At 50.9% G+C, this 17,937-nt stretch overlaps 1 protein-coding gene across 2 annotated transcripts; it reads left to right on the forward strand.

The window, feature by feature from the left end:
* The first annotated feature begins 3,598 nt into the window (after positions 1-3,598).
* Positions 3,599-15,504, forward strand: LOC117886931 (zinc finger protein RFP-like). Of its 2 annotated transcripts, XM_034789090.1 has the most exons (8): positions 3,599-3,686; positions 6,089-6,513; positions 8,235-8,330; positions 9,340-9,570; positions 9,896-9,918; positions 10,635-10,750; positions 12,882-12,941; positions 14,273-15,504. In XM_034789090.1, the coding sequence occupies exons 1-8, from the start codon at positions 3,602-3,604 to the stop codon at positions 14,782-14,784; spliced, it is 1,548 nt and encodes a 515-aa protein (XP_034644981.1). In that variant the 5' UTR covers positions 3,599-3,601; the 3' UTR covers positions 14,785-15,504. The 2 variants fall into 2 exon arrangements, with proteins under 2 accessions (XP_034644981.1, XP_034644982.1); XM_034789091.1 differs by lacking the exon at positions 8,235-8,330.
* Positions 15,505-17,937: the final 2,433 nt, after the last annotated feature.

Raw genomic sequence — 17,937 nt, forward strand, 5'->3', positions numbered from 1 at the left:
GAGGGAAACGGTGGGGGCGAAGGACCTGTCTGGTTTTAAGATTAAGCTAGATAAGTTTATGGAGGGAATGGTTTAATGGGATAACATGATTCTAGTCAAATGAACAGCGTGCCATCGCTGGTAAATAGTATCAATGGCCAAAGAGGGTCTGGCTGGAGAATCTTGCCTACATGCTCGGGGTTCTACTGATCACCATATTTGGGGTCGGGAAGGAATTTTCCTCCAGGGTAGATTGGCAGAGGCCCTGGAGGTTTTTCGCCTTCCTCCGCAGCACGGGGCAGGGGTCACTAGCTGGAGGATTCTCTGCTACTGGAAGTCTCTAAACCACAGGATTTGGGGACTTCAACAGCAGAGTCAAGGGAAAGGGGTTGGGACAGCTTTGTGGCCCGCATTATGCGGGAGGTCAGACTAGATGATCATGGTGGTCCCTTCTGACCTTAAAGTCTATGAGTCTATGAGACCCCCTTATAAATTAAAATCTCTTTTTAATATACTTAACACCATTATAAATGCTGGAGGTGAAGCGGGATTTGGGGTGGAGGGAGGCTGACAGCTCGTGACCCCCCATGTAATAACCTCATGACCCCCTGAGGGGTCCCGACCCCCAGTTTGAAAACCCCTGCTGTAGATGCTGCTTCTGGAGCACTCCCAGCCCCCAACACCAGCGGGAGCAACAGCATAAGACCAGGCACAGGGTCACCATCCGATCAGTGCCTAGAACTGTCACTGAGGTAGGTCACTTGCGGGAGGGCAGGGAGCAGCACACGGTCTCCTGCTGGGACGAGACTCAAGGGGAAATTGTCACCTTGACTTATAACTGCACCGTGATGGCAGAATTTGTCAAAAAACAGAATTTTCTTGTGTGAAATTTGGATCTTTCACAATTACTTCCCTCTCCGGATCAGACTGAAATGTGAAGGTACTGAAAATGTTCCCGGAACAAACTAGTCTGAAATATTTTCCTGCAGAAATGTGAAAACAGAATATGTGGACGGACATTATAGACTGAAATTGAAATGATTCAGTTGTTTGAAATTACATTTTCAGCCTTCTGATCAGAATCTAGAGTAATGTCATGAAATCAACATTTCCAGGGAAGCCTTGATTTTCCTGATGCCACACTTTCAGGTGAGAGACATTTTTGTGTGAAAAATGTCAACTCCAATTATGGAGTACGTTAGCTACAGAGGAATAGCAACCTCTAATAGAGATTGTTCAAATTTTTAAGAAAACATTTTCAATTGTTCAGTAAGCAAATATAATTTCCTCCCTTTGCCTTTCTCCTGTTTAGTTTCCATTAAGCCAGAACATAAATTACTTTGCACAGAAGAAACAATAAATATTGTAACCTCTCACAGGGGGAAACATAACTCACTGTTACTCTCCTGTTGTTACACAGAGATAGGGTGACCAGATGTCCCGATTTTATAGGGACAGTCCCGATTTTTGGGTCTTTTTCTTATATAGGTTTCTATTACCCCCCACCCCTTGCCCCAATTTTTCACATTTGCTATCTGGTCACCCTACGCAGAGATCTGAACATTGATAACATCCCTGTGCATATTTATGGGTGAGTAACAATGGCACCTACCAACAGTTCCTGGATTAAACACCATATTCTCATCTCCCTCCTTTTTCAAACTCTCCAAATCCCTCCAAATTGGATCCTAAGAAGAGAAAAGCTGTTTTTGTTTTTTTCTGTAATTTTGGGGTTTTACATCAGGAACAAAATTTATCAAGAGACAGTAGGCACTAGAGAGTCTCTGGAACAGCACTGCAATTCACAAAGCTGAGTTAAGTCCCTAGACCCCCCGATACAATACCCCTCTGGTCAGCATCTCCCATCAGGTTAGGAAGCTTCCTATCAAGTATGCTGGTTTTTGTGGATCCCATTCTAAGACACTTACATCTCCCCATAACTCAGGCTTTGTTGCTCAGTGTCATTCCAGTAAATTTCTAGGCAGCTAAAATTTAGATGCAGTGACATTCAGCATTGCAATATATACTCCTGGGGGAATTTTGCGCTACTGCGCAAACACAGAATTCATGTCCGGCTGCAGAATTTTTTCCCCACAGAAAATACATTCTGCCAGAGAACTGATGTAGTTCCACCTTTCACCCACCAGAGACCACTGTGGTGCCAGAATATCCAGCAACGCAGAGCCAGGCTAGGACAGAGTGGGGCACATGGAGCTGCTGGAATGTCACAGACTGGGGTTCAGAAGGTCTAGTGGGGGGAACTACCATGTTTGCCAACTGCCTGTTGGGCCTGAGGTTTCTCTGTTGCACAGTTTCTCTGCACTGAGGGCAGGAGGCGGCTGTATCGGATCCCTCCCAGCACTGGCTGATGCAGGCTTGGCAGAAATTGTTCCCACACTCCAGAGTGACAGGTTCTGTGAAATACTCCAGACCAGGGGTAGGCAACCTTTCAGAAGTGGTGTGCTGAGTCTTCATTTATTCACTTTAATTTAAGGTTTTGCGTGCTGGTAATACATGTTAACGTTTTTTAGAATGTCTCTATAAGTCTATATTATATAACTAAACTATTGTATGTAAAGTAAACAAGGTTTTCAAAATGTTTAAGAAGCTTCCTTTAAAATTAAATTAAAATGCTGATCTTACGCCACCAACCTGCATAGCCCACTTCCAGCCTGGGGTTCTGTTCACCTAGGCCTGCAGCAGGCTGAGCGGGGCGACTCGAGGTCAGGGCAGAGGGCTGGGGTGTGTGTGGAGGTGCAGGGCAGAAGGCTGGGTGTTTGGGGGAGGTCAGGGCAGAAGGCTGGGGGGTGCAGGACAGCAGGCTGGGTGTTGGGGGGAGGACAGGGCAGAAGGCTGGGGGGTGTGGGGTGCAGGACAGCAGGCTGGGTGTTGGGGGGAGGACAGGGCAGAGGGCTGGAGGGAGTGTGGAGGGTGCAGGGCAGAAGGCTGGGTGTTGGGGGGAGGTCAGGGCAGAAGGCTGGGGTGCTCGGCTCGTGGGGGTGCTCCCAGCCCCCTGCTAGGGTGACCAGATTTCCTGATTTTATAGGGACAGTCCCGATTTTTGGGTCTTTTTCTTATATAGGCTCCTATTACCTCCCAACCCCTGTCCCGATTTTTCACATTTGCTGTCTGGTCACCCTACCCCCTGCCCTGAGCGGCTCATGGCACACGTGCTGTAGGTTGCCGATCCCTGTGCTAGGACCTCAGCCTGGGCCCTAGTGGGGCAGGTGACCCTGTAACACAGGGGTCGGCAACCAATGGCACGCGTGCCAAAGACGGCACATGAGCCGATTCTGAGTGGCACGCTGCCTGCCCGGACAGGAGGAGGAGGAGGAGGAGGGATGGAGGGGCCGGAAAGCGCCATGCTGTGGGAAGAAGGGGGAGAGGGACGCTTGGCTGGATCAGGACCAAGCTTCTGCCTCCTGCCCCTGCAGGGAAGAGTGGTGGGGGGGGTCCCGGCCCCCCGCCCCACTCAGCCCCCCCCCACCGCTCTCCCCTGCAGGGGCAGGGGTAAAAGCTTGGTCCTGCAGCAGCCAAGCTCCCCCTCTCCCCCATTTCTTCCCACAACGTGGTGCGTTCCGGCCCCTCCTCCTCCTCCTCCTCCCCCCTCTACCTGCCGGCAATGGCCCTTGCGAGGGGGAGCGGAGCAGAACTGAGCAGAGCCGAGTGGCAGCGTGCTCCCTGCTCCGTAGAGGAGGCAGAGAGAGGTAGGGACGGGCCTTGGGGAAGGGGTGGAACAGGGTATATCCCTCCCAGCCCCCTGCCATGAGCCGCTCAGGGCAGGGGGCTGGGAGCACCCCCATGAGCCAAGCACCCCAGCCTTCTGCCCTACACCCCCCCCCCCCGCCCGCCCTCTGCCCCGACCTCCCCCCAACACCCAGCCTTCTGCCCTGCACCCCCACACCCTCCCAGCCCTCTGCCCTGACCTCGAGTCGCCCCCAACACCCAGCCTTCTGCCCTGCACCTCCACACACCCTCCAGCCCTCTGCCCTGACCTCCCCTCAACACCCAGCCTTCTGCCCTGCACCTCCACACACACCCCAGCCCTCTGACTTCGAGTCGCCCCGCTCAGCCCGCTGCAGGCCTAGGTGAACAGAACCCCAGGCTGGAAGTGGGCTGTGCAGGTTGGTGGCGTAAGATCAGCATTTTAATTTAATTTTAAAGGAAGCTTCTTAAACATTTTGAAAACCTTGTTTACTTTACATACAACAATAGTTTAGTTATATAATATAGACTTATAGAGAGAGACCTTCTTAAAAATGTTAACATGTATTACCGGCACGCGAAACCTTAAATCAGGGATCGGCAACCTTCCAGAAGTGGTGTGCCGAGTCTTCATTTATTCCCTCGAATTTAAGGTTTCGCGTGCCAGTCATACATTTTAACATTTTTAGAAGGTCTCTTTCTATGTCTATAATATATAACTAAACTATTGTTCTATGTAAAGTAAATAAGGTTTTTAAAATGTTTAAGAAGCTTCATTTAAAATTAAATTAAAATGCAGAGTCCCCCGGACCGGTGGCCAGGACCCGGGCAGTGTGAGTGCCACTGAAAATCAGCTCGCGTGCCGCCTTCGGCACCCGTGCCATACTTTGCCTACCCCTGCCTTAAATTAAAGTGAATAAATGAAGACTCGGCACACCACTTCTGAAAGGTTGCCTACCCCTGTCCTAGCACATTCCAAAGGCCCCTGAGCCGACATCAGATGGACTTTCAGCCTCGGTCCGTGTGGTGGTGGGACTGGGGAGGCACTGGGTTATTGCCCTGGGGGAGCTACTGGGGGAGGGAGGAGATTTACCTGCTCACAGACAATTGTAACAGTTATAAAGCTTCAACTTTTTGAATCTCAGTGTCTAGTGTCATTAAATAGTTCTGATCTGACCAAAATATTGTCTGATCCCCATAATTTCCCACAACTGTGAAAATTTAAATTGGAATGAAATGCTTAAAACCCAGATTGTTGTGCAATTGTGAAAGTTTAAATCAATAAATATAAAAATTGCTTAAAATAAACATTATCTGTCACAATTAGGGTTACCATATTCAAACATTTAAAAAAGAGGACACTCCATGGGGCCCCGGTCCCGCCCCAGGCCCTGCCCCGACCCCGCCCCTTCCCCACCCCGGCCCCGCCCCAACCCCACCCCTTCTCCGCCCCATTCCAACCCCTTCCCCAAAGTCCCTGCCCCAACTCTGCCCCGTCCTCTGAGCACCCCCCATTCCCCCTCCTCCCTCCCGCTCTGATCTTGGTTGGGGGTTGCTAAGTGCTTCCCTGCTCCCCACTCGCCCTGCAGCCTCTATGCCCTTGCCTGCCCTGCTCCTCCTCACCCTGCAGCCTCTGCACCCCCCCACCCCTGCAGCCTCTGTGCCCCCTGCTCCNCCCTGCAGCCTCTGCACCCCCCCACCCCTGCAGCCTCTGTGCCCCCTGCTCCCCACTCGCCCTGCAGCCTCTGCACCCCCTGCCTGCCCTGCTCCTGCAGCCTCTACACATACACACACTCCCCGCCGCCTGCCCTGCTCCCCCCACTCACTCGGCAGAGGGAGAAATGCAGGCTCCACGTGGAATCAAACACTGCTGAGCACTGCTCTGTGGAGGAGGAGGGAGCAGGGGAGGGGGAGGGACTCTGGCTGCTAGAGGCCCTAGCGGCTGCGAGCGGCTTTCAATCAGGCCAGGCATCCAATCAGCCGCGCCACACTCCGCAAGAGGGGAAGGGGGAAATCCCGGACATTTCTTCTTGATTAGAAATCCCCCCGGACGTCCATTTAACACTGAAAAAGCCGGACATGTCCGGGGAAACCCGGACGGATGGTAACCCTAGATTCTGCCAAGCCTGACTATCACTCCTGACACACAGCTCCTGCTCCTGCAGGCTCATCCTCACAGGGGGATGCCTCAGTGACCCTCCCCACCAGCACAGGGGCTGATTGCAGGACCAGAGCCCTAGTGGTACATTTTTTCACTAAAGCCTCCAGGGGTGAAATTGGTTGGGTCCTTCCTGCTCAGCAAACAGCATGAGTCATTTTCAGGCAAGGAAACACCCCCTTGGTGCTGCAGGCGGGGCATAGTGTGAATTCAGGAAATTGAAACTAACTCTGATCTACTGCCCAGAGGGAGCCATGGCTGCAGAGGACCCCGTGGAAAATCTCCAGGAGGAAGCTACATGTCCCGTCTGTCTGGAGTATTTCACAGAACCTGTCACTCTGGAGTGTGGGCACAATTTCTGCCGAGCCTGCATCAGCCAGTTCTGGGAGGGATCCGATACAGCCGCCTCCTGCCCTCAGTGCAGAGAAACTGTGCAACAGAGAAACCTCAGACCCAACAGGCAGCTGGCAAATGTCCTAGAAATCGCCAAGCGGCTGAGTTTACAGGCAGCAAAGGGAGCAGGAGGGGAGGGGGTGTGTGGGGAACACCAGGAGGCTCTGAAACTGTTCTGTGAAGAGGATCAAACCCCCATCTGTGTGGTGTGCGACAGATCCCGGGCTCATCGCACTCACACGGTGGTTCCCATACAGGAGGCTGCCCAGGAGTACAAGGTATCGAGTTGCTGTCCAGTCTAATGGGTAATAACTCTGGATGTTAATTACAGGTTAATGGTGTAACTGTGTCATTCAGCTGTGTGTAGCCTTCATTGCATGAAAGCTGATAGGGGAGTTACAAGCTGTGGCTGGTATTACTGGTTGTATCACAGTGTTTGTTATTTGCATCCCCTACAGACCCCAGATGAGATCTGACCTCGATTGTGGGGGGCCTTGCACAAAACTCAGTGAGGGCCAATCCCTGCCCCGAGCCATTTACAGTCTAACTGGACAAGACACACAAAGGTTGGGAGGGGAAACTGAGGCACAGTGAGGGGAAGTGACTTGTCCAAGGTGACTCAGCAGATCAGTGGCAGAGCTGGATATTAAAACCTGGTTTTCCAAGGCCCAGTTCAGTGCCCTAACCACTAGGCTACTCTGCCCCTTTCAGCAGCACTGAGCAATGATGAAGTGCAGACAGTAGGAGCAAAAGACTCCTTGATATAGGCCCCAGGCCCAGCAGGGAGAGGAGGTTTCCCATTGGGATTGTGAATTCCTGTGTTGCTCCATGAGGGGTTAAACTCAGATGCTGCCGGCCTGCACTAGAGGAGATCACTGTGCTATCACTGTGCTGAACACTGCATGGGACCATGAGCACCTTGAGGCCACACCCACAAGGGCTCCAGGCAGCGCAGGTCCATGCCACATGCCACTGGGATTAGACTTATCTTCAGCAAAACTAACCCCGTGGCAGCGTGGACCTATGTCAGTCTGACCTGTTCTCATGTGTTCATGGGCAAGGACCAGCCAAAGTGGTTCCATTAGTCCCACCAGGCAGCCTTTTGAAATCTCCCAGAATCCACTGCTTCCAGGACCTTTGCTGGGGACGGTGGGGTAGCTACCCAGAGGCCATTGCCACAGAAAGGGGCTAGGACAGCACTAGGGCAAACCCCAGCTGTTCCTAACACAAATCAACACATCTAATGGGGTTTCCCCTAGTCCTTAGATCAGTGCTGTCCAACCCATCCAATCCCCAGGGGTACAGGGCTGAAAGTCAATGGAGCTGGACTCCTTTGAGATCCCAGCCTATATGGCTGCCCCCGGTGGCTTCTGGGATTGGTATCACTGTTTGTTCAATCTTCTCAAAAACAGCTTTATAGATTCACTGCCATGGGACACCAGTTTTCCACTGATTCGACTCAATGGAGAAAGTGGACGTAATAACTTCAAACAATCTGAATATAAACCCCGTCCAATTTCCATAAATAAGGTTTCATTTCCTTGGTGTCTTTGATTTCCTACCTTTAGAAAGACCCACTGTTGTACACAGTATTGTTGTAACTGTGTTGGTCCCGGAATATTAGAGAGACAAGGTAGTTGAAGTAATGTCTGCTCATGGCCAGCTTCTGTGGGTGAACGACAAGCTTTCAAGTATCAGAGGGGTAGCTGTGTTAGTCTGAATCTGTAAAAAGCAACAGAGGGTCCTGTGGCACCTTTAAGACTAGCAGAAGTCAAGCTTACCCAGAGCTCTTCTTCATGCCAGGAAAAGAGTATGTTCCCCAGAGCTGAGTTGTGTGTAACTCTCTTACCAACAGGAGCTGGGCCAGCAGAAGATATTGCCTTACCCACCTAGTCTATCTAGGAAGATTGACTGTTATCTTGAATTTTGGGTGGAAAAACACCTCATCCACCCCCTACAACCCTCAAAATAAACCCACCAAATCATTTCTGTTTGTCAGGAAAAACTACATGCCCATTTGAAGACTCTGAGGGAAGAGAGTGAAAAGCTGCTGGGATTTAAAGTGGCTGGTGAGAAGAGAAGCCAGGAGTATCTGGTAGGTGCCTATTGTTCTTTGCCTGCTGGGACATGGAGGTGGGAGGGGTATTTATTGGTAGATTTCTCTGTGGCCTTGTGTGTGTTTATCCATGATCATGGGATATTGTGTGTGTGTGTGTGTACAGGTGTGCATATCACAAATGTTCTCTCCCTGGATAAGGACAACAGCGTCTTCTGCAGCATCTCACATGTATTTTAATTAATGAGTTAATTAGTACCCTTTGTGGCTTTCACAACATTTCTCCCAAACTGCACTGATTATATCCCAGTAGACATGGAGACAGCCCCTCCAGAGAGATTGGAGCCAAATGGGAAGCTGTAAGAAAATCCTCTCCCTTGTGATCGCAATGTATAGTCAAGTGTCAGGATGTGAAGAATGGTGGGTTTTGAACTTCAGTCCACAGAGACTGTCATTACAACCCAACCACTCTCCAGAGCCAGCAGGGGAGGGGCTAGTGGAACTCCGGCGCACCAGAGGATCTGCCTACGAAGCTCCTGATTGGAGCAGACGTTCGGATGCATGAATTACGCCAGCAGGAGTCACTGGAAGTTGTCCAAACAACTGAGTGAACTCCCGATCTGCTGCTGGAGTGGACCCTGACTCTGGCTTGGCCTTGGCGTTGTTCCTGACTCAGGTTTGACCTGCAGTACTGCGATCTGACTCCAGCTTGATCCTTCGCTTGGCTGCCTGACTCAGACTCCAGTCCTGCCCCCCCCCCCCCCGTGCGATTCCAGACACTGATTCTGACACTGATCAACCTTTGGCATGACTCCTGAGCTCGACTGTAGCCCCAACCCTTGGTGAGATCCTGACTTTGACTCCAGCTCTGACTTTGGCTGTAGTTCCTGACTTCCGACTGCAGCTCTGAGCACTAGGCCTGATGGCTCATGTCCTGGTCTCTACACAGATGTGTTAGAGATTGTAAAGAAACTCTCTTGTAAGACTGTATGAAAGGTCATCAGGCTCCATCCATGTTCCTGACCAGCCCTTTCCTTATTTCTTATAGAAACAGACAGAAACCAAGAGGCAGAAGATTGTGTCTGAATTTCAGCAACTGCGGCAGTTCCTGGAGGAACAAGAGCGACTCCTGCTGGCCCAGCTGGAGAAGCTGGACAAGGAGATTGTGAAGATACAGAATGAAAATATCACCAAACTCTCAGAGGAGATTTCCCGTCTCAGTGAGTTGATCAGTGAGCTGGAGGAGAAGTGTCAGAAGCCAGACAGTGAATTCCTGCAGGTGAGACTGAGCTGGAAACTTCCCAGATCCCTGCACAGGGACAGGACAGCTCCTGAGCTATGGGCACAGGGGTCCAGCAGTCAGAGATCTCAGTGTAACTCGGCGTGTGCATTACTGACATGTGAATGACGATTGTTCTTTACAGACTCACAGACACATTGATATTAGAGATGGAAAAGCCCCATTAGCTCAGTGAAACCATGGCCCTAGGGCCAGGGCAGGGCTGATTTTCCCTGTAGTTGCAAAATCCCTTTCCTGGAATCCCAAGTGTGTGTCAGGTGGTGCTGAGATTTTTTTTAATCTCTCTCCTCTCTCTCCCCTCTAGGATGTCAGAAGCACCTTGAGTAGGTACGTGGCTCTCTCTCACTCCCACACATACTTGGCAATGCTGGGAAAGGGCATGGAGATGGTGATAGCATTGCATCTCCTCAGCAACATGTATGGGGAAGGTCACATTTTGGATACAAATCTCTCAGATAAACTTAATCCTGAGGTTCTTACCCTAGTACAGAAGACTCTGGAATTATCCATTCAGTGGGAAAAATTGACCTCAAGTGTTTCCTAGAGATGTCACCTCCCCGAGGGACTGGCTGCCTCAGGAGAATGGCGATGGAATATGGGCCTGTCACTGCTGGGGCCCTGGTTACCATTCAGCCCAGGGCAGCAGTGGTCAAGAGTCTTTCCCAGCCTGAGGGTTATTAGAAGACCTGTGTGGAATGAGCTGGGGAGGGGGGAGTTGGTATCTCAGTCTAGTTTCTAGTGGTCAGATTTCTACAGCACTTCACCTGGGAACCTCCTGTCCCTCAGAGCATGGAGGCCAAGGAGTGAATTGGCCATGGAGACTCTTTGGTCCCCAGAGCTGATCTCTCCAGACCAGAGTTGAAGAATATTAATGAGTCCTTTGAAGGGAAGGTTGCACGGCCATGGGCTGTGTTGCACCTGCTCTGATGCTGGGAGAAGTCGAGGAATTCGAACTCCAGGACCATTAGAGCAGCAACTCACCAACCAGAACTTATAATGAGTCACACAGTGAAATATAATCACGTGAAATTGTTTCTCTCCAGGTGTGAGAAGGGGAAGTTCCAGCAGCCAGAGGAGATTTCTCCTGAACTGGAAGAGCGAGTCAGTAGTTTCTCCCAGAAAACTATTGTGCTATCGGAGACTCTGAGGAAGTTTAAAGGTACCTAAAATGGATCTAGGAATGGAAATTGGGATGAGCCTCTGAGACTGTGGGAAGAGAATGGTGCTGGTCAGTTGGTTCACACTTAGATGATGCTTCTATTTAATTGTTGGGTGAGAATGCCAGACACTTGGATCCAAGACACTCAGATTGATTAAGTGAAACCTTTGTTTGCACCAAAAATATGCCTTTCAATTACAATTACAAAGTAAGAAATGACTCGTAGACTTTAAGGTCAGAAGGGACCATCATGATCCTTCTACTCTGACCTCCTGCACATTGCAGGCCACAGAACCTCCCCACCCACTCCTGCAATTTACCCCTAAACTCTGGCTGAATTACTGAAGTTCTCAAATAATGATTTAAAGACTTCAAGTTACAGAGAATCCACCATTTATTCTAGTTTAACATCTGTACAAAAAACAAAACAAAACAAAAACAGGGTCTCTGGCAATTTGACTTGGTGGAAAATTCCTTCCCTATCCCAAATAAGGTGGTCAGTTGGACACATTTCAGCAAAACCCAACAGCCAAACACCTGGGAAAGTTTCCTCTCTAAATCAGAGCCCTCCCCGTCTAGTGCCCCATCACCAGCCATTGGGATATTTGCTACTAGTCATTACATATAGAAAGAAGTGACAGCCAGTTCCCTTTTCCCGGGGCATAGGCGGGTCATGGGAGATTTCTCCTATGAAGCTCTGATTACCCCTTACAATGTCTGACATATTATACACATCCAAATTGCATATTTACTAGTTCTTTTCCAATCACCTTTGAGTGATATGAATATTAAGTAACTTATATATAAGTCATACACTACACATGCATGAACATATCATTGGCAGGGCTTTTTTTCTTCAAGCTATTTTTATGTTATTGTTCTCTTCTCTGATTGGTTTACTTCCACTGTGAGCCTTGTCTCCACACAGGGAGTATTGGACTTAACTTCTCTGTGGCTAGCTCCAGCCCTTCAGTGCCCCCCCACACTGCACAGCCCCCACTCAGCCTAGCTTCCCAGAAGCAGCAGGGATGAGGGAAAATGGGAAGCCACTTCAGGGAGCCATGAGAGGTGAGCCCCCCCCCCCCCCCGCAAGAATTTGTTCCACCCTGGCCCCTGCTCACAACAGACCCCTGCCCATAGCCAGAGCTTGTCCCTATATCCTGTTCAGGAGGCAGAGGAGGTTCCCACCCACCCTGGGATAATCCCTGCCCGGAGGGGGTGCCCTGGTCACAGGGAGGGGATGGGAAACCCTGCTCCATTGAGAGCCCCCCGTCCTCTGCTTCCCACATCCTGTGACATGATGGTGGATCTCCCATTTAAGGGACACAGACAGGGGAGAGACATGGGGTAAGCAGTGTAGAGGTGGGACAAACACACTCATCCTCCCATAAGACATATTATTTAAACAAGAAAAATAAAAAAGTAGTGACAACAATGCACTGAAATATGGTTTTAGGATAAATATTTATTTCAATGCCCCCATCCCACACAAAAAATATTGATTGTGGCAGTCAGGTACATTCAAAAACACTAAAGTGAGTTTAATTTATTATTATTGTTGTTTATTATTTATTAATTAGATAGCTAGGATATGTTTTTTTCAGTGTGGAAAATTGTGCATTATTTTACGGGTTGAATGATGACTGAGTGATATGACCCCCCGCCAATTTCCGTCACTAAGTCTGGTAATTTTGTCAAGTGTCTGTCACATAATATGATGCTGCCTACCCCTGGCTAAAGGGACCAAAGTGGGCAAAGTTACTTTTATGCCAAAGTCTTTGTATGATCTGGGTCTAGGGTACGACAAAAGGCAGTAAGTGAATGAGACAAATCAACTGGAGATTGAGGGGTGGGAGGGGATGAGGAGGGGAAAAGTAAATCTCACTGACAGATTGTGTGTCCTGTGATGGTTGTGAGGCTGCAAGGACGTTGGTTCCATTGCTGGAGATGCCTGAATGAGAGAGGAAATAGAAGGTTTCTGATTAGTTTATATTAAATGCCTGGGTGTGTCTCTGGGCCTTTCGGTCTGTTTCTATCATGATGAAAACACAGTTCAATGTATTCGGAGTGGGGACCCTGTTATAAATATGAAAGTCTGAAATCTCATCTCTTTTCTCCTTTCCCCCACCAGGCACTCTGCCATCTGCACTGGTGACAAAAAGAGGGAAACCTCTAGGAGCACACAGACAGGGTGAGATTTCAGATAGAGATTGTCTTTAAATTATGAGAAAATTCCAGTGAAAACATATTCATGGGATTGTAACTACAGTTACCAACCAAATCAACAGTGGCCATGACACACACAGCCCTAAAAATAACCCATTAAACAGCGAGGAGATCCAGGGGCACTGGAACATGGGTTACCAGGGGACCAAGCCCACCCACTTTTTAATATGGGCATAGTTTGGGGGCAGGTGTGGAGCATTGCAGGCATTGGCTGTGCTTTGTGGCGGGGCAGATGATCAGTTCCCCCCTGTGTAGTGCAGCCTCTTCCCGGAGCTGGCCCCTCTCAGTGGCCCCACCCCTGCTCCTCTTCCCCCTGACCCTGCACCTGTCCTGGGTGGTGCACGCCGGAGAGTGGGGACGTGGGAAGGTGGAGGGTTAGGGGCTCTCCATCGTGGCCAAGCTCACAGCCTAGTCAGGGACAGGGCCTCAGTGGGAAGACGAAGAGTGGAGCAGGGCCAGGGAGAAGGAAGGGCCACAGGTGGTGCGACCTAGTACCCCCCTCCCAACTTCTACCAAGGTGCCGGAACTCCTGGGGAGATCGCAAGCTGACATCACACATCTCAGTCCTGAGACCAACCTTAGTGCTGAGTTCATGCCCATGCTAATAAACAGAAACACTCTCACTGAGCAGCTCCTGAACAGAGCTCTCTGCCCTGGGGGCTGACACAACCCTCAACTTCACCCCGGTGCAGGTCTCCCCATCACTGTTCTCCAACATCCGACCTTTCCTGTGGGCAGGGCGGGGCTCTCCCATTAGAGCTGCTTGCTGCTTCCTGGACTGGGGAGATGCTCTTCCTGTGACGCTGGCAGCTCCTCCCTTCTCTATGGGCTGAGGATGTCGTTACTTCACCCAATGCCACCGCCTACTTTCTGGTGTTACACAGCTCTTCCCCAATGCTGCACCTTCCTCTCTGTTCCCAAACCTGGGAGTGGAGACTGCATTAGAGGAGGTAGATTCCCTCTGGGGTTCAAAACTGTACCTGCTTCCTCTGTTCCCTCCTCACTAAAACCTTTCTTGGTGTATCTCTCTTGCTGGGAATGGAGCAGAACCAACAGGGGTAGCTGGGAGCTGAAGCTTATACAAGCAAATGGGAAACTAATTAAGTGGGTCTCCTTACAGAGACTGAGGAACTGCAGTGATGTCCCTGCTCACTCTCAGGGGCCAGGACAGAGGCAGCTCCCTGGGATCCAGGCCTGTCGCAGCCAGGACGGGGCTGCTGGGGAGTGTGAGAAATGGTCCCAGCCTCCCCCAGGGCTGAGCTCTGCCCCTAACGCTCTGATTCTCTCTCTCTCCAGCAAATATGACTCTGGATCCAGACACAGCTCATCCCAACCTCGTCCTGTCTGAGGATCGGAAAAGTGTGAGATGGGGAGACACAAGGCAGGATCTGCCTGAGAACCATGAGAGATTTGACACTGTGTTCTGTGTGCTGGGCTGTGAGGGATTCACCTCAGGGAGACATTGCTGGGAGGTGGAGGTGAGGGATGGGGGATCCTGGGCTGTGGGGGTGGCCAGAGAGTCTGTGAGGAGGAAGGGAAGGATCAGCCTTCGCCCTGAGGGGGGGATCTGGGCTATGGAGCGGTGGGAGGGTCAGTTCTTGGCTCTCACCTCCCCTGTGACCCCCCTGCCCCTGAGCCGGGCCCCCAGCAGGATCCGGGTTTGTCTGGACTGTGACCGGGGGCAGGTGACATTTATCGATGCTGGTGACGAGGCCCCGATCTTCACTTTCCCGCTGGGCTCCGTCCCTGGGGAAAGAATCAAACCCTGGCTCCGGGTGTGGAGATCCCAGCTCAGACTGTGTCCCTGAGACGCACAGCAGAGGGGAGAACCAGAAATCAGCCTCTATAGCCTCACACACTCCCGTCTCTATGACCGAGAAGGACTCCCATCTACCCAGCTCCTGGCTCTTCATCTCTATGGCCCCTGGAAGTTTCTCCTCCTCTTTCTCTGCAGCCCCAGATGAGAGGGGAAGGGGAGGAGGAAGAACCCCTGGGGCTGCAGCATGAACAGAGGGGCCCTGAGGGGCAGAGGTGGGGGTGGCAGGGACACAGCATGAATCAATCAGAGTTTGGCGGGTTGGGGAGAAGCAGCAGCAGGGAGGTTTTGTACAGATCTGTGTCCTTAGATCTCATTGGGGTCTCCCAGCCCAGGGATCAGCAAGAGGGGAAGGGATAAAATCAGGGAAAGAAGAGAGCAGCCAAGGGGGATGATCTGTGACAGGGAGGAGAGACACAGGAAAATAAACAGGGATGGGAAGTGAGGGCTAGAACAATAATGAATAGAAAAGGACAGTATGAAAGGAAAGGGAACGTAAGCAGGATGGAGAGCTTTATTACATGTTACTGAAAGTGAGACTGTAACTCATTAATTCCCTATATTAATTCCTGGACATTGGTGCTATTTTAGTGCCATAAAGAAAACTGTTCTCAGTAGCTGGGGATCTCCTTGTCATGCTGTGGTAATTAAAGCTCCTTCTTAGCTCCTTTTACTTTGCTATTTTCCAGGTACTTACTGTAAATAAACCATTACAAACAATTCTTCTTGTTTGTTCCACTTTAATGTTCCAGCTATAGGTGCTGGGGGCAGCATCATGGGATTAGCTTCCTGCCTTGGTTGTGTCCCCCCAGCTCCCACAGGGAATATTGCGCCCCTAGGAGGAGAGTTTGGGTTTTACTGTGATGTGTCACTCTCCAGCCTGTGCTCTGTCTCTGTCCTATACACACCCATGTCAATCAGGAATTGCTCAGCTGTGCTCTGCGGAGAGGTGACTGGTTGCACAGGGTGTAATCCATGAAGAGACTTGGGTGTTGCAGTGCTGAGCGTCACAGTGAGTAATTTTTAGGCAGCAAGAAAATCACAGGAACAGCAGCAGCACTGTGACCCTCACAGCTGAGTCAGGGGCGTAAACTCCCTAGACAATGCATGGGCAACACAGGCACCTTACAGCGCGATTCGCAAAAGCCACCTCAGTAGGCGGGGATCCATGTAAGCTAGCCAATGGGAGATGCCGACAAGGGGGGAAGGGGTGTCCTAAGCCACACCTCTCTCATGAATAGGTGCTTAAATCTGGGCTGCAGAGGGGTGTGTGTCTCTGCTTAGCAACCCACAAACAGGAACCCACCACCTGACATCTGGGGCCTCCAGTCGTGGCTGCTGCCAGTGCCTGGTAGTGGTGGTGGCGGCTGGAAGCCCCAGGCCCTTTGAAATTGCCCCAGCAGGCTGCAGGGCTCCTAGGTGCACATGCTGGAAGGGTGAAGTGGTGTATTAGGGGAAGGAGAAGCCCCGGACCCCAGAAGATGTTGGGCTGAAGCCCCAACCCCCATCTGTGCAGAGCTTGAGCTCCTCCCTCTCCCATGCCCCCTGCGTGGAGCTGGATCTCACTCTCAGGCTGTGGAGTAATTCAGCCAAATCTACTCACCTTGGTATCTCCATTTCCCCCATCACCACGGAGTCATAAAGGGATTCAGCCTAGGAGGCAGGATCAGCATTAGCCCCATTTGGCAGGTGGGATCTAGGGTACACAGAGGTGAAGTGATTTTCCCAAGACTAAGCAGGGAACCTGTGGCAGAGCAGAGAACCAAACCCAGCACACCTGAGCCCCAGGCCTGTGCCTTAATCACTGGACCACCCTTCGTACCTGAGGAGGGGGAACCTCCTCTGCTAGCACTAGACAGAGCCACCAGGAGGTGGGGAGCAGAGAGATGGGTAAAAGGACACAAGTGGGAAGCATCAGTAAGGGGAGGGAGGAAGGACTTAGAAAAGAAACAAGAGGGAGGAAAGGGGCAGAGAGAGTGATAGGAAGGGAGAGGAGAAAAGAAGAAGGGAGGGGGAAAGACTCCCCACTGCTTGTGTCTCCCATCCACCTTCTTCCCACAGCCAACAGTGGCCCTCAGGTCCTAAACAGGCACTAAGCCGGGGTGAGGTACAGAGGGAACACAGTGTCTTTACACAGGAGTGTTAGTGAAGACAGCTTGTAGCTGAGTATAATGATTTTAATACACTGTAATTCATGGTAATGTTATGATGTAGTTCATTACTATTTTAATAATGATACCAGTGATAGACACACATTCAATAACTAGAGTATGAAAGAAGTGTATAAATATGCTGAAAATTGTCAGTTTGGGGGACAGTCTGAGCCCCCCCAGACACACACATCTCACCCTTAAGGCAGGAGGGGGCAGAAAGGAGTGAGCAGTGGGTAGGAGGAAGCTGTCAGGGGAGGGGACCTAGGGGAAGGGGACAGAGCAGGGGCAGGAAGAGGTGCAGTGGGGCAAAGTGGGCTTGGCCTTGGGGAAAGAGGTGGAGCCAGGATGGGGCATCCACCGGCACAACCAAAAGTCAGCACTTCTGGCGAGCGGAGTGGTACTGGCAGCGGCGAAGGCAGCCGGGTGGGCATGTGGAAGCCCTGGCCATGCCGGAAGAGCGCAGCCGGCAGCTCACTGGGCACCACCCAGCACAGGCGCAGCACCGCCCAAATGTCAGGCGGACGGAGTCCTCGCGGGTGCGGCTTGTGCATGCGGCACCAGCGGGGGCCCATTGACTGTTCTGCCCTGGGGCCCAGAATTGCTGTCGGCGGGCCTGGGGGGACTGTGCTCATGTCCTGCTTGGGGCCCACAGCCCGGCTCCGTGTGCATTCCTATAGCTTGTCCTCTCTGTCCATTTCCCTTTCTGTTCACTGTGCTGTGTTAGATAAATGATGACACTCATTTAGGAGCTTCCCCTGGGTAACTGATAGGGATTTAAGGTCTGAATTCTCACTGGCATAGCATTGCTAACCCCGGGCATTTAAAAATCTTAAATCAGACCAGACCCCCAAAATTATTAGTTTTAATAATAATAAATAGTAAATAGAAACATTCTTTTATTTGCCTTTTGGTGTCTCAGAGCTTTAGACTGCACTGGGGTGAAATTTTTAAGTTTTTCTCTTTAACAAAGAGAACTAGATATTTCCTTTGTT

The sequence above is a fragment of the Trachemys scripta genome, chromosome 14 (assembly GCF_013100865.1).
Source record: "Trachemys scripta elegans isolate TJP31775 chromosome 14, CAS_Tse_1.0, whole genome shotgun sequence".
NCBI lineage: Eukaryota > Metazoa > Chordata > Testudines > Emydidae > Trachemys > Trachemys scripta.